Below are 15,612 nucleotides of genomic sequence, written 5' to 3' on the forward strand. Positions count from 1 at the left end.
AGGAGCTGCTGCGTAGTAATGCCCTTGCCATCATCACTTTGCCTTTGGCCCTGCTGAGTCCAGTCCTCTTGAAGGAAGACGACAAGGGAAAAGGCCATGTGTGGCTGCAAGCTGCGACTGCTTCATGACGGTGTTTGGGGCTGCTCTGAGAGCAGGGTCCTGGCTGGTGGCTGAGAGTCCCACTGGGAGTCAGAGATGCCACCCATTTCACCCATGCAGCTCGGGAGGGTATCCTCCAGCACATCCTTCCCGCTGCGTGCCTGGCTTGGGGTCTCCTAAGGATGAAGTGCGGACAGCTGGGCAGGGGACAACCAAAGGGACCTGGCTTCCCCGGGGTGGATGGGAGAGAGGCATGTGCTGGTCCATCCATCCTCTGGGCAGAGGTCAATGTGGCTATGAGCCTTCTCCCAGCACTCCCTTGAACCTGTCCGAGCTGACTGTGCCCAAAATGAGCAGCTCTGGAGCAAGTTTGGGCTGAGACATGCTCTGAAGCATGAGGCAGTCATCCCTCCAGGCCTGGCTGCTCAGGCACGTCGCATGGCTGTGGAGAGATGAGATCCTACACCCATTTCAGTCCAAGGGTTGATGTCAAGCTGGCTGAACTCCAAGGTGAACAACTATCGCTCATAAGAGCAGGTATTACTTGAGTTTGTCTTCTATTGATTAGACATTACTTTAAGATGAGCTAAAGTAAGCCCCTCAAGGCCAACGAAACATGTCTGCAGGGGAGATGTGCTATTTACACTAAATCACAGCATAAAAAGGCCAAACAGATCCAAACCCATTCCCCCTCTCCTTGCCCAGCTCCAAGGCAGGTGATGTCTGCTTTTGAATTAGAGAAGAACTTTGTTCCTAGGCAAAAGCTTCGTCTTTGAATCGAGGCCGACTCCAGCTGTGTGCAGAGCTCTCCAGCACTCTGGACTCCAGCTGCTCTGGAGACATTCTCTTAATTTGCTTTTGATGAATATTTCAGTCCTGCCAATAGCCCTGGAGACTGTGAGCTCCTGTCTCAGCCTGGACTTCACCTGTTTTGCAGGAGACTTTTATTTTTCACTTACAGAGTATGAAAAATAAAAATGAAGGAGAAGAAAGCGTGAGCAGCATTGGTGATAAGCAATTTGGAGGGGGGGACCAAAGATCTTTGGTACCCAAAGATCTGGGTTTGAGTGCCTGAGCTGGGAAGCACAGGGGTGGGAGGGTGGCATGAGGGAACATGCCCACCCCACCAGCTCCTTGGCCATGCAGCTCCGCAGGAGCCCCATCTTCACAGCAGAGCAGGGTCATGGGCTTCTTTCTGCTCCTGGTCCTCAATGCCTCGTCCTGTGCCTCAGGGACCCCACAGTGAGGCGGGTGGTGACCTCACACAGGGGGCTTTCTTTGTGACCTCAGAGCAGAGGGATGATGGCTTGGGGTCCCCTGCACAGGTAGTCCACGGACCCTGCAGCGGGGAGGATGGTGGTCTGGAGACCCCCTGCATGGGTCACTGTGGGACCCTGCAATGAAGGGGGGATCCCCCACAAGGGATCAGCTGGGGACCCCATAGCAAGGTGAGGCTGTGGCCGGGGGACTCCCACGCGGGTGGAATGGGGACCGTGCAGCCAGGCGAACAGTGCAACAAGGACCCACGCTTGGGTCAGCTGAGGACCCCGCAGCAAGGGGGGTGGTGACCTGGGCACCCTGCGTGGGTTGCCCAGGGTCCTCGCAGCAAGGGGACCCTGTGCGGGTGGCCCCGGGGACCCTGCCATGAGGGAAGATGGTGTCATGGAGACTGCCAGGCTGTTAGGCTGGAGACCGCAGCAAGGGGGGACCGTGACAGGGGACCCCGCATGGGTGTCCCTGGCACCCTGAAGCACAGAAAAGAAGTGTAGGGTCTGTTGATGTATTTATTGATCACAGATTTTTTTTTGGGGGGTGTTATTCAGGGCATTTTCCCTCCATTTCATCCCTCTCAGTCCCCTGACTGCTTTCGTGTGAGGCATTTGGTTTGGGTTTTTGGCAGCATTTCTACTCATTCATTTCACTGTTCGGCCCCCACCCCTCCCAACAGCTGTTTTGGGGGCCATTTGGTGAAGATTATTTATTGTACCGGAGGTGTCCATTTTGTGGGTCCTGACAGGAGCCTTCTAGAAACTTCTGGGAGCTTCTGCAGCTACTGGTGCCTGTTAGCTGCCTCCTGATTGGCTGGTCGCTGAGGGTGCTGAGGGAGAGCTGCGGCGGCGGGGCTGAGGCTGGTGAGTTTTGGGAAGGTTGGTGAGGCCGGTGAAAGGCCCAGGGCGAGTGGGACCGGGAGGCAGGGGAGGTTGGTGAGCCAGGCCCTTTGGGGTCTTAATTTGGGGTGAGTGCCGAGGGGTGAGGCCATTTCTCTCCGCAGTGTTTGTGGGGCCAGAGTGGGATTGGGTGTTGCGGCGGGGAAATTGGAGCTGTGCATGCTGGGCTGTGCACCTGAGAACCTTGAGGTGATGTTTGCGTGCCAAAGGGTTGATGAAGCAGACTAGACTAGATTAGCCTGGCCTAGAACAGCCCAGTTGGAAGGGACCTACAGCGATCATCTAGTCCAAACGCCTGACCAATTCAGGGCTGATCAAAAGTTAGAGCATGTTATTAAGGGCATTGTCCAAATGCCTCTTAAACACTGACAAGCTTGGGGCATCGGCCATCTCTCTAGGAAGCCTGTTCCAGTGTTTGACCACCCTCTCAGTAATGTTTTCTAATGTCAATTCTGAACCTCCCCTGGCACAACTTTGAACCATTCCCACAAATCCTGTCACTGGATCCCAGGGGGAAGAGCTCAGCACCTCTCGCTCCTCTTCTTCTCGGGAAGCTGTAGGGAGCAATGAAGTCACCCCTCAGCCTCCTTTTCTCCAAACTAGACAAACCCAAAGTCCTTAGCCGCTCCTCATAGTCCATGCCTCCCAGCCCTTTCAGCAGCTTTGTTCAAGGGCTTTGTTCAAGCAACGTTCAAGGGCGTTTCCTAAATTTTGGGGCCCAGAACTGCACACTATACTCAAGCTGAGGCCGCACCAACACTCAATACAGCAGGATAAGCACCTCTTTTGACCGGCTGGTTATGCTGGGTTTGCTGCACCCCAGGATGCAGTTTGCCCTCTTGGCTGCCAGGGCACACTGCTGGCTCCTGTTGAGCCTGCTGTCAACCAGCACCCCCAGATCCCTTTCTGCAGGGCTGCTCTCCAGCCACTCCTCTCCCAATTTATACGTGTTCCCTGTTACTCCATCCTCGGTGCAGAATCTGGCATTTGTTCTTGTTAAATTTCATGCTGTTGATGATTGCCCAATGCTCCAGTCTATTCAGATCCCTCTGCAAGGCCACTTGTCCCCCAAGAGAGTCAGCAGCACCTCCCATTTTGGTATCATCAGCAAATTTCCTAATGCTGCATTCAACTCCTGCATCCAGATCATTGATAAAAATCTTGAACAGAACTGGCCTTTGGATTGAACCCTGAGGAACACTGCTGGTGGCCAGCCAGATGTAGCCCCATTCACTACAACCCTTTGAGCCCTGCCCTTCAGCCAGTTCATCACCCAGCACAGCATGTACCTGCTCATCTCACAGTTGGACAACTTGTCCAGAAGGATGCTGTGAGGCACTGGATCAAAAGCCTTACTAAAATCCAGAAAAAACAGATCCATGGCCTTCCCTTCATCCACAAGGCACGTGACGTTATCATAGAAGGATATCAAATTAGTCAGGCAGGACTTTCCCTTAGTGAACCCATGTTGTCTGTGCCTGATGACTGCAGTGTCCTTTAAATGTCTTTCAGTAGCACCCAGCAGAATCTTCTCCATAACTTTTCCAGGTACTGAGGTTAGAGTAACAGCTCTGCAGTTTCCTCGCTCTTCACTCACGCCCTTTTAATAAATTGGAATGACGTTTGCTAGCTTCCACTCAGTGAGGACCTCGCCAGACTCCCAACACCTGCCTAAATTCAGTGGAGGTGAGTGTTTTACCGGTTGTTCACTGTGTGAGCAGTGCTTGTTAGTGAGGAAGAGGAGGTGAGGTAGGAAGGGTATCTGTGCTTCTGTGTTGATGAGTGCTGGAGTGCCTGGCAAGCAAGAGGCACATGGGGCTGATTCAGGGCTGTGCTGGCGGTGCCAGTGGACTCACAGCTGCCCCCCAGAAAGAGGGGGTTGTGTAACTGGATGTACATATGTCAATGGGGAAAGATGGTTTGAACCCACGAATGCTGAGGGAGCTACCTGATCTTCTTGCACTGGACAGAGAGGAATCTCATGGAGTTCAGTAAGGGGAAATGCAAAGTCCAGGTTCTGCAGAGAAATCACCCCAGGTAGCAGGAACAGCTGGGGACAAATTAAATATAAAGTAGCTTAGCAGAGAAGGACCTTGTGGTCCTGGTGGGGAACAAGTGGACCATGAAGCAGCAATGAACCCTTGTGGCAAAAGGGGCCACCAGTCTCCAGGGCAGCATTAGGAAAAGCATTGCAGCAAGTTGAGGGAGGTGAACCTTCCTGTCTCCTCAGCACTGGTGCAGTCCCCTGTGGGGTGCTGAGTGCAGTTATGGGCTCACCAGTGTAAGAAGGACATGGACTTCGTTGAACGAGACCAGTACAGGGCCACCAAGATTCTGACAGGGCTGGAGCATTCTTCCTACGAGGAGAAGCTGAGAGAGCTGGGACTGTTAAGCCAGGAGACAATTGCATATGCATGGGCTGCCATAAATGGGTATAAATCCCTGATGACAGGGAATGAAGTTGAGGGAGCCTGGTTCTTCTGAGTAGTGCGCACTACCAGGACAAGAGGCCACGGGCACAAATAAAAATAGATGGAATTTCATGGGCAATGAAGACAAGCCTTTTTCAGTGTGAGGGTGGTCAAAAAGTGGAGGAGGTGGAGTCTCCATCCTGGGAGACTGAGAGAAAGGAGTCTGCCTGTTTGGGCTTGTGCACCCTTGGGGCCATCCATGGGGGTGGCAGTGCAAGCAGGCAGAGGAGGGCTGCTTACGAGAGCAGGACGCTGTCCTGGCAGCCCTGGTTGAGTGCTCGGCAGCCCTGTGCTGTGGTGAGGCCTGCCACAGTCCCCAAAGGCTTGTGTTGGCCCCTCCGTAGCACTCTCCTTAGCTGGGGCCGACACATTTACAGCCTTGGCTCAGGCATGACACACTGCCTGAGGTGGATCACATTGCAAAACCAGGTGAGTTTCTGGAGAGCCCGCGAGTGTGGTGAGAGGCAGAGGACAAGTGGGAGCAGCAGGCGGGGGAGGCGGTGAGCCAGGGCCTTTGTGGCCATTGCATGGGGTGAGTACTGAGGGGTGAGGCCATGGGCAGAAGGAAGATTTGGAGATTGGCGAGGGGAGTTGGAGGCAAGCATGCAGCAGGACCAAGGCCCTGGTGGTGGTGGATGGATGCGGATGTGTTGATGAATGGCAAGGCCTGCACCAAGGCTCTGAGGGGTCATAGCCACTACTGCAAAGGGAGCTGGCTGATGACCTTCAGAGGCCACTCTCCACTATCTTCTGAAGGTGATGGTACCTGTGAGCGGTTCCTGATGGCTGAAAGAGAGCTCAGAGCCCTCCTATTATGAAGAAGATCAGGAATGCCAATCTAGGAAACTAGATGTTGCCCAACCTGATCTTGTTTCCACGGAGGGTGATGGAGGAAAGCAGTTGTGCAGAGAGGTGTTGGAGTCTCCATGCTTGGAGATACTGAAAAGCTGACTGGACATGCTTGTGGAGAGCCTGCTTGAGCTGACCCTGCTTGAGCAGGTCGCATTGAACTGGGTGATCTCTAGCATTTCCTTGTTATCTAAATGATTCTGTTTGCTGTGATTGTGCTTGCTGTGCTGGCCAGAGTTGTGCTGGGAAGAGAGTTGGTCAAGTGTGTGCTGGCATGCGGAGACTTCATCAGAGGTGTGCGCAGGGGAGCACTGTCATGTCGAAGGCTTTGTTTGAGCAAGTGAAGGGCTTGTGTCACGTTCTGGAAGCCCCCTGTCCTGCTCTGTGGTGGTCGTGTTGTTGCTAGGGACATAGTTCCAAAGAGATCATGTGCCCCTTTTGCACCCACCCCGAAGCCTTTGTGCTGGGTGAGGTTGGAAGAGCGTTGGGAGAAGAAAGGAAGAGGAGGCGTCTGAGGCTGGCATGCAGAACATCTTTATTGAGGCAAAAGAGTGAAAAGGCAGGAGTGCCGAGTGGGGCAGAGCCAGTCTGAGGTGCAAGTAGGGCAACCATAAGACAAAATCCTTTGTGTGAGTGGATTGTGCCAGATCGCCGAGGTCTTCCTGCCCCGCAGTGGGAGCGGCACAGCAGAGGTCCCCGGTGGTCTTTGTCTTGTGAGAAGGTGTTTGCAGCAGAGAGTAGTTAACGCAGCAGAAGGGGCGACGCCACGAAGGAAGTGGGAGAAGAGGAGGATGTACACGGGCCATGTTTCCAGGCAGCCCGTGCTGGCCCCTTCCCTGCTTCCTTGCTTGGTGCCTGAAGAGGAAGAGGTGTGGACGGCAGGTCCGCGTGCGAGCAAGAGCGCGTCGGTGCGTCCTCAGTCCATGAAGTGGCTCCCAGGGGGTGGGTGGCTGGTGTCAGGGGTGGTGGCGAGGGCCCTTAGCAGGGGTAGCAGGCTCTTCTGGCACCAAAGCAGCCCAGGCCTCCGAAGCCGTAGCCGTAGCCGAAGCCACCGGAGATGGGCACTCCCTGGGCGCTGAGAGCGCTGCCCACGGCAGCCGATGTGGAGGATCCGACGGCGGTGTTCTGGGGGAAGGAGGTGAGGATGGGCCCTGGCAGGGTGACCAGCACGGTGGAAGGCTGGATGACGACGCGGGAGTCCTCGCACTGCCTGACGCAGGGCTCGTTGCAGCTGTTAGCCAGCGGGGTGGGTCCGCAGGGGTTGCAGAGGTTGTTGCAGGCCATGTCTGTGGTGCGGAGGGTCCCTGGAAGAGAGGGTGTTGAGGAAGCGGAGGGGCGTGGGGGTGCGAGGAGCGGTGCTGCAGGAAGGCAGGGGAGCGTGGAGGCGTGTTGTGTGGCGGTGGGGAGCGTGGCGGTGGGGAGGCTTTGTGGCTGGTGAAGGTGTGGGCAGAGGGTGGTGGGAGAGAGGGGCCAGGTGGGGCAGGAGAAAGGAGGAGAAGGGGGTTGGGGCTCACCTTGTTGACGTTGGAGGAGAAGGGGTGAGGAGAAGCGTGTGAGGGAGAGAGGCGCTGGTGCGTCTTTTATGCTGGTCCGGGAGGGGCGGGCCAGGCTTTGCGCATGAGAGCCTTTTGCAGCGAGCAGCTTTTGCGTGCCACAGCCTGGGGAGTAATGAGGTGGGGCATGACTTCGTTGCCACAATTCTGCAATTTCATGTTCTCCTCTTGAGGATGTGTCCACTTGAGCCTGTCGGCAGCTTTTAAGTGCGAGTATTAGAGGGCAAAGGCTTGGTGTTGATGGTGCGTGTCAGGGCGGGCAGAAGACCTGACCAAAGCATAGGAGAGGTGGGGTGTCGTCTTGTCAGTGAGGTCATGTCATGGCATTCGTGTGGTGTGGTTTGTGGGTGCGTTGTGAAGAGGGGCCCCATTTCCTCACAGCCCCGGGCAGGCTGGTGTGGGCTCTGGAGGTGTGTGGGGCGTGAGGGGCTGCCTCTTCCATGGCGTTCGGTCCCGCTCCACCTTCCTGCCAGCTCACTAAGCCTGTCTTTAGGCTTGGCCTTTCCCAGTCGTTGGGTGTGCCGTGTGGGTGCCCTAGTGGCCCTGTTGCTTGTAAGGTTGTAGGTGGGAGAAAGGAGCGTGCCTGTTTGGGCTTGTGCGCGTGTGGGGCCTTCCGTGGGGGTGGCAGCGCAAGCAGGCAGAGGAGGGCTGCTTACGAGAGCAGGAGGCTGTCCTGGCAGCCCTGGTTGAGCGCTCGGCAGCCCTGTGCTGTGGTGAGGCCTGCCGCAGTCCCCAAAGGCTTGTGTTGGCCCCTCCGTATCACTCCCTGTAGCTGAGGCTGGCACATTTACAGCCTTGTCTTTGGCATGACGCAGTGTGTGATGTGGATCACTTTGCAAGGGCAGGTGAGTTTCTGGAGAGCCTGTGAATTTGGCAAGAGGCATAAGGTGAGTGGGAGCATCTGGCAGAGGAGGTGCTGAGCTGGGGCCTTTGGGGTCTTTCTTTCTGAGGGTTGAGGGCACTTCTCTGCACAGTGTTTGACGGGCAGAAGGAAGATTTGGAGATTGGCGAGGGGAGTGGAGGTGAGCATGCAGCACGTGGCTGCAGAACTGAGAGCCTGGTGGTGGATGTATGCGGAAGGGTTGATGAATGGCAAGGGGTGCTCCAGTTGAGCTAAGGTGAGTGTTTTTAAGCTGATTGTCAGGTGAGCTGTTCTCATATGTGAGGAAGATGAAGGGAGGTAGGAAGGAGTGCTGTGTGTATGGAGGTAAGCAAGTCCCTGGGGCCTGACAGGTCGCATCCACGAATGAGAGGTAGCTCTCTGATATCCTTGGGAGGCCCCTGTCAATTATCTTGCTAAGGTCATAGCACCTGGGGACATTTCCTCATTGCTGGAAGAGAGCTCATAGCGCTCCTATCTTGAAGAAGATCAGGAACAAAGATGTGGAAAACTAGAGCCTGGTGAGTCCTATCTTGTTCCTGTGCAAGGTGAAATCTTCCCAGAAAGCACTGTGACTGACAAAGGGCAAGCAATTGATGGGGAGTTGTCAGCATGGATTTACAAAGGGGAAATAGTGCTTCACCAGCCTCCATGTGTTGCACTTTGAAGTGACGAGCTCTGTGGACAAGGAGAGAGCTGTGGCTGGTGTTTACCGCAACATCCTTGTGAAGCCTTTGTTGCTTTATCGCATTGCATGGTCATAGGATGTGGGGCCAACACTGTTCAACATCCTCTTTAGTGACGTGGGAAGCGCGACAAGAGTGCCCCCTCAGTAAGCTGGGAGATGATGGAAAAATTGGAAGAGATACTGAGGCACCGAACATTTGTGCCACTTCTCCCAGGGAGCTGGAGGTTCTGGAGAACAGGGCAGAGAGGAATCTGCTGAAGTTGAAGAGGGGAAAAGGCAAAGCCCTGCCTCTGGGGAGGAATAGCGCTGGGCAACAGGCCATGCTAGTGAATGGAGAAAGCTGCAAAGACGTGGCATTGCCTTGGCAGAGAAGGCAAGGGTTTTTCATTGCAAGAGTGGTCAGGCAGTGGAAGCGGTTGTGCAGAGAGGTGTTGGGAGTGTCCATGCTTGGAGAGACTGAAAAGCTGACTGGCCATGGTCGTGGAGAGCCTGCTCGAGCTGACCCTGCTTGAGGAGGTTGCATTGAACTGGGTGATCTCCAGCGTTTCCTTGTTATCTAAATGATTCTGTTTGTTGTGATTGTGCTTGCTGTGCTGGCCAGCGAGTCGTTCTGTGGAAGAAAGTTGGTCAACAGGGAGCAGAATGAAGCCCTCATAATCCAGATGCAATGGTTAGCGACCAGCTGCCCCACTCTAGACACACACAAGTCTATGGGGCTGGATGGGATCCCCCCAAGGGTACTGAGGGAGCTGCCACAAGTGCTCACCAAGCCACTTTCCATCATTTCTCAGCAGTCCTGGCTAACCGGGGAGGTCCCAGTTGACTGGAAGGTAGCAAATGTGATGGCCATCTATAAGAAGGGCTGGAAGGAGGACTGGGGGAACTACAGGCCTGCCAGCCTGACCTCGGTGCCAGGGAAGGTCACGGAGCAGATCATCTTGAGCGTCATCAGGTGGCACATAGAGGACAAGCAGGTGATCAGGCCTGGTCAGCATGGGTTTATGAAAGGCACGTCCTGCTTGACTAACCTGATCTCCTTCTATGACACGATGACCCGCTTAGTGGATGAGGGAGGAGCTGTGGATGTTGTCTGCGTGGACTTTAGTAAAGCCCTTGACACCGTTTCCCACAGCGTTCTCCTGGAGAAACTGTCTGCTCATGGCTCGGATGGGCGCACTCTTTGCTGGGTAAATACTGTCTGGATGGCCAGGCCTAAAGCGTTGTGGTGAATGGAGTGAAATGTGGTTGGCAGCCGGTCACAAGTGGTGATCCCCAGGGCTGAGTATTGGTGCCAGTTCTGTTTACTATCTTTATCCATGATCTGGGTGAGAGGATCGAGTGTGTAGCCTCAGTAAGTTTGCAGATGACGCCAAGTTGGGCGGGAGTGTTGATCTGCTCGAGGGCAGAAAGGCTGTACAGAGGGATGCGGACAGGCTGGATCGATGGTCCGAGTCCAGCTGTATGAGATTTAACAAGGCCAAGTGGTGGGTCCTGCACTCGAGTCACAACAACCGCATGCAACGCTAGAGGCTTGGGGAAGAGCAGCTGGAAAGCTGCCCGGCGGCAAGGGACGTGGGGGTGTTGGCTGACAGGCGGCTGAATATGAGGCAGCAGTGTGCCCAGGTGAGCAAGGCGGCCAACAGCACCCTGGCTTGTGTCAGAAACAGTGCGGGCAGCAGGACTGGGGCAGTGATTGTTCCCCTGTACTCGGCACTGGTGAGGCCGCAGCTCAACTATGGTGTTCAGTTTTGGGCCCCTCACTACCAGAGGGACGCTGAGGTGCTGGAGCGTGTGCAGAGAAGGGCAGCGAAGCTGGTGGAGGGTGTAGAGCACAAATCCTGTGAGGAGCGGCTGAGGGAGCTGGGGTTGTTTAGCCTGGAGAAAAGGAGGCTGAGGGGAGACCTTATCGCTCTGTACAACTACCGGAAAGGAGGTTGTAGCGAGGTAGGAGTTGGTCTCGTCTGCCAAGTAACAAGCAACAGGAGAAAAGGAAATGGCGCCGAGTTGTGCCAGGGGAGGTTTAGCTTGGCTATTAGGGGAAATTTCTTCACGGACAAGGTTGTGAACCATTGGACCAGGCTGCCCTAGAGGTGGCTGAGTCAGCAGCCCTGGAGGTATTTAAAAGCCATGTACAGGTGGTGTTTAGTGGTGGACTTGGTAGTGCTGGGTTAACGGTTGGAGTACATGATCTTAAGGGTCTTTTCCAACCTGAAGGATTCTATGATGCTGAGCGCGTTCTGCCATGGGGAGCTTGCGTCAGAGACCTGGGTAAAAGTTCATTTCCGTGTCCAAGGCTTTGTTTGGGCAAGTGAAGGGCTTGTGTCAGAGGCTTGCAGCCCTCATGTGCCAGTCTTTGTGGTGTTGTTGTTGCTGGGGACCCACTTCCTAAGAGAGGCCTTGTAGCCCCTTCCCACGCAGCGCAACGGCCTGTTGAGCCCTGGCTTTGTGCCAGGTGAGGTTGGAAGAGCCTTGGCAGAAGAGAGGAAGAAGAGGCGTCTGAGGCTGGCATGCAGGAGAACTTTATTGAGGTGAAGAAAGAGTGAAAAGGCAGGAGCACCAAGTGGGAGGGAGGCATTCTTAGGTGCAAGTAGGGCGACCATCAACTGAGGTGCCTTGCATGCGGTAGATTTTGCCAGCGGACCGAGGTGTTCCTGCCCCGCAGTGGGAGCAGCGTGGCAGAGGTGCCTGGTGGTCTTTGTCTTGTGAGAAGTGGGAGAAGAGGAGGAGGTACACGGGCCATGTTTCCAGGCAGCCCGTGCTGGCCCCTTCCCTGCTTCCTTGCTTGGTGCCTTGAGAGGAAGAGGTGTGGACGGCAGGTCCGCGTGCGAGCAAGAGCGCGTCGGTGCGTCCTCAGTCCATGAAGTGGCTCCCAGGGGGTGGGTGGCTGGTGTCAGGGGTGGTGGCGAGGGCCCTTAGCAGGGGTAGCAGGCTCTTCTGGCGCCGAAGCAGCCCAGGCCTCCGAAGCCGTAGCCGTAGCCGAAGCCGCCGGAGATGGGCACTCCCTGGGCGCTGAGAGCGCTGCCCACGGCAGCCGATGTGGAGGATCCGACGGCGGTGTTCTGGGGGAAGGAGGTGAGGATGGGTCCTGGCAGGGTGACCAGCACGGTGGAAGGCTGGATGACGACGCGGGAGTCCTCGCACTGCCTGACGCAGGGCTCGTTGCAGCTGTTAGCCAGCGGGGTGGGTCCGCAGGGGTTGCAGAGGTTGTTGCAGGCCATGTCTGTGGTGCGGGGGGTCCCTGGAAGAGAGGGTGTTGAGGAAGCGGAGGGGCGTGGGGGTGCGAGGAGCGGTGCTGCAGGAGGGCAGGGGAGCGTGGAGGCGTGTTGTGTGGCGGTGGGGAGCGTGGCGGTGGGGAGGCTTTGTGGCTGGTGAAGGTGTGGGCAGAGGGTGGTGGGAGAGAGGGGCCAGGTGGGGCAGGAGAAAGGAGGAGAAGGGGGTTGGGGCTCACCTTGTTGACGTTGGAGGAGAAGGGGTGAGGAGAAGTGTGTGAGGGAGAGAGGCGCTGGTGCGTCTTTTATGCTGGTCCGGGAGGGGCGGGCCAGGCTTTGCGCATGAGAGCCTTTTGCAGCGAGCAGCTTTTGCGTGCCACAGCCTGGGGAGTAATGAGGTGGGGCGTGTCTTTGTTGCCGCAGTTCTGCAATTTCATGTTCTCGTCTTGAGGACGTGTCCACTTGGTCTTGGCTGCATTTTTTAAGGGAGAGTTTGTGTTTGGGAGGCTTTTCTTGGAAGGTGCGTGTCAGGGTTTTTGGCAGACGCATCCAAAGCGTAGGAGAGGTAGGGTGTCATCAGTGAGGTCATGCCATGGCACTCGTGTGGTGTGGTTTGTGGGTGCGTGGTGAAGAGGGGCCTCATTTCCTCACAGCCCTGGCAGAGTGGTGCGCGCTCTGGAGGTGTGTGGGGCGTGAGGGGTTGCCCCTTCCCTTGCGTTGGGTCTCTGTCTTGCAAGAGCAGGACATTGTCTTGGCAGGCCTGCTTAAGAGCTCGCCAGCCCTGTGGCGTTGGGAACGCTTGCGCGCTCCCCAAAGGCTTGTGTTGGCTCCTCCGTAGTACTCCCCTTAGCTGGGGTGTTCAGGTTTGCAGCCTGGGCTCTGACGTGACGCAGTGCTTGGTCTCTTGTGTGGCACATCCAAAGAAGAGCCAGTGAAGGAGGTGAAGGGTCTAGATAGCGAGACTTCTGAGGAGCATTTGAGGGAAGTGTGGGTGTTTGATAGGACAAGAGGAAAGGGCCTCAAGTTGCAGCAGGGGAGGTTCAGATTGGATGTTAGGAAAAAGTGTGTGAGCAAAAGGGTTATCAAGCACTGGAACAGGCTGCCCAGGGAAGTGGTTGATTCACAATCGCGGGAGGTATCAGAAAGACATGGAAACGTGGTGCTTAGGGCCATGGTTTAGTGGTGGACTTGGACATGCTAGGTTAACAGTCAGACTTGCTAATGTTAAAGGTCTTTTCCAACCCAAATGACTCTCTGATTGTTTATGGGGCACCCTGCAAGGGCAGGTGAGTTTCTGGAGAGCCTGTGAGTGTGGCGAGAGGCATAGGGTGAGTGGGAGCATCTGGCAGAGGAGGTGCTGAGCCGGGGCCTTTGGGGTCTTTCTTTGCGGTGAGTGCTGAGGGTTGAGGGTGCTTCTCTGCACAGTGTTTGACGGGAGAAGGAGGATTTGGAGATTGGCGAGGGGAGCTGGAGGCGAGCATGCAGCACGTGGCTGCAGAACTGAGAGCCTGGTAGTGGTGGATGGATGCGGAAGGGTTGATGAATGGCAAGGCGTGCCCCAGTTGAGCCGAGGTGAGCGTTTGCAGGCTGTTTGTCAGGCGAGCAGTGCTTGTTGCTGAGGAAGATGAAAAGAGGTACTAAGGAGTGCTGTGTGACTGGGTGCACGTAAGTCCCCAGGGCCTGATGGGTTGCATGCCCGAATGCGGAGGGTGCTGACAGCTGTCCTTGGGAGGTCCCTCTCCATTAGCTTGGACAGGTCATGGTTCTTCTGGGCAGTTCCTGAAGACGGGAAGAAAGCTCATATCCCCTGTATTTTTGCAGACGACCAAGAGGGAGGATCTGGAAAGTAGAGGCTGGTGAGCCTGCCCCTGTTTGATGTGAAGGCAATGGAGGAAATGCTCCTGGAAAGCGCTGCCAAGGCCAGGAAGGACAAGGAGGTGATGGGGCCTTGTTGGCATGCATTTACGAAGGGGAAATCGTGCTTTCTGACCTCCGTGTCTCCCTACGTTGAAGTGAGTCGCTTTGTGGGGGAGGAGAGCGCCACGTCTGGTGTTTACCTCAAGCTTTTACTGAAGCCTTTGACGCTTCCTCCCCTTGCGTGCTGCTAGACAAGCCAAGAATGTACGGGGTGCGTAAGGTGCCAGTGAGGTGGAGTGCAAAGTGGCTGAAGGTCTGGTCCCAGAGGCTTGTGATGAGTGGCCCAAAGTGCATCTGGAGGCAATTCTCAAGTGGTGTAGCCCAGGACTTGGATCGTTGTGGCCAACACTGTTCAACATCGTCCTCAGTGACACGGTCAGTGGGACGGAGTGCCCCCGTCAGCAAGTTGTGAGAGGATGCAAAATGTGGAGGAGTGTTTGAGGCACTGGTCATTTGTGCCACTTTTCCCAGGGAGCTGGAGGTTCTGGAGAACAGGGCAGAGAGGAATCTGCTGAAGTTGAAGAGGGGGAAGGGCAAAGTCCTGCCTCTGGGGAGGAATGGCGCTGGGCAACAGGCCATGCTAGTGAATGGAGAAAGCTGCAAAGACGTGGCATTGCCTTGGCAGAGAAGGCAAGGGTTTTTCAGTGCGAGGGTGGTGAAGCAGTGGAAGCGGTTGTGCAGAGAGGTGTTGGGAGTGTCCATGCTTGGAGAGACTGAAAAGCTGACTGGCCATGGTCGTGGAGAGCCTGCTCGAGCTGACCCTGCTTGAGGAGGTTGCATTGAACTGGGTGATCTCCAGCGTTTCCTTGTTATCTAAATGATTCTGTTTGTTGTGATTGTGCTTGCTGTGCTGGCCAGCGAGTCGTTCTGTGGAAGAAAGTTGGTCAACAGGGAGCAGAATGAAGCCCTCATAATCCAGATGCAATGGTTAGCGACCAGCTGCCCCACTCTAGACACACACAAGTCTATGGGGCTGGATGGGATCCCCCCAAGGGTACTGAGGGAGCTGCCACAAGTGCTCACCAAGCCACTTTCCATCATTTCTCAGCAGTCCTGGCTAACCGGGGAGGTCCCAGTTGACTGGAAGGTAGCAAATGTGATGGCCATCTATAAGAAGGGCCGGAAGGAGGACTGGGGGAACTACAGGCCTGCCAGCCTGACCTCGGTGCCAGGGAAGGTCACGGAGCAGATCATCTTGAGCGTCATCAGGTGGCACATAGAGGACAAGCAGGTGATCAGGCCTGGTCAGCATGGGTTTATGAAAGGCACGTCCTGCTTGACTAACCTGATCTCCTTCTATGACACGATGACCCGCTTAGTGGATGAGGGAGGAGCTGTGGATGTTGTCTGCGTGGACTTTAGTAAAGCCCTTGACACCGTTTCCCACAGCGTTCTCCTGGAGAAACTGTCTGCTCATGGCTCGGATGGGCGCACTCTTTGCTGGGTAAATACTGTCTGGATGGCCAGGCCTAAAGCGTTGTGGTGAATGGAGTGAAATGTGGTTGGCAGCCGGTCACAAGTGGTGATCCCCAGGGCTGAGTATTGGTGCCAGTTCTGTTTACTATCTTTATCCATGATCTGGGTGAGAGGATCGAGTGTGTAGCCTCAGTAAGTTTGCAGATGACGCCAAGTTGGGCGGGAGTGTTGATCTGCTCGAGGGCAGAAAGGCTGTACAGAGGGATGCGGACAGGCTGGATCGATGGTCCGAGTCCAGCTGTATGAGATTTAACAAGGCCAAGTGGTGGGTCCTGCACTCGAGTCACAACAACCGCATGCAA

General features: G+C 55.6%; 2 protein-coding genes across 2 annotated transcripts; both read right to left on the minus strand.

The window, feature by feature from the left end:
- Positions 1-6,565: 6,565 nt before the first annotated feature.
- LOC142592944 (feather keratin-like) lies at positions 6,566-6,871 on the minus strand. Its single transcript, XM_075705688.1, has one exon. It carries the CDS (start codon positions 6,869-6,871, stop codon positions 6,566-6,568), a length of 306 nt encoding a protein of 101 aa, XP_075561803.1.
- Positions 6,872-11,620: 4,749 nt separating this feature from the next.
- On the minus strand, positions 11,621-11,926 carry LOC142592970 (feather keratin-like). Its single transcript, XM_075705817.1, has one exon. The coding sequence runs from the start codon at positions 11,924-11,926 to the stop codon at positions 11,621-11,623; it is 306 nt and encodes a 101-aa protein (XP_075561932.1).
- Positions 11,927-15,612: the final 3,686 nt, after the last annotated feature.

The sequence above is a fragment of the Pelecanus crispus genome, chromosome 2, assembly GCF_030463565.1.
Source record: "Pelecanus crispus isolate bPelCri1 chromosome 2, bPelCri1.pri, whole genome shotgun sequence".
NCBI lineage: Eukaryota > Metazoa > Chordata > Aves > Pelecaniformes > Pelecanidae > Pelecanus > Pelecanus crispus.

Bases quoted from the DNA above. Each gene is read 5' to 3' on its own strand.
- LOC142592944 (XM_075705688.1), bottom strand. From the start codon at position 6,871: ATGGCCTGCAACAACCTCTGCAACCCCTGCGGACCCACCCCGCTGGCT.
- LOC142592970 (XM_075705817.1), bottom strand. From the start codon at position 11,926: ATGGCCTGCAACAACCTCTGCAACCCCTGCGGACCCACCCCGCTGGCT.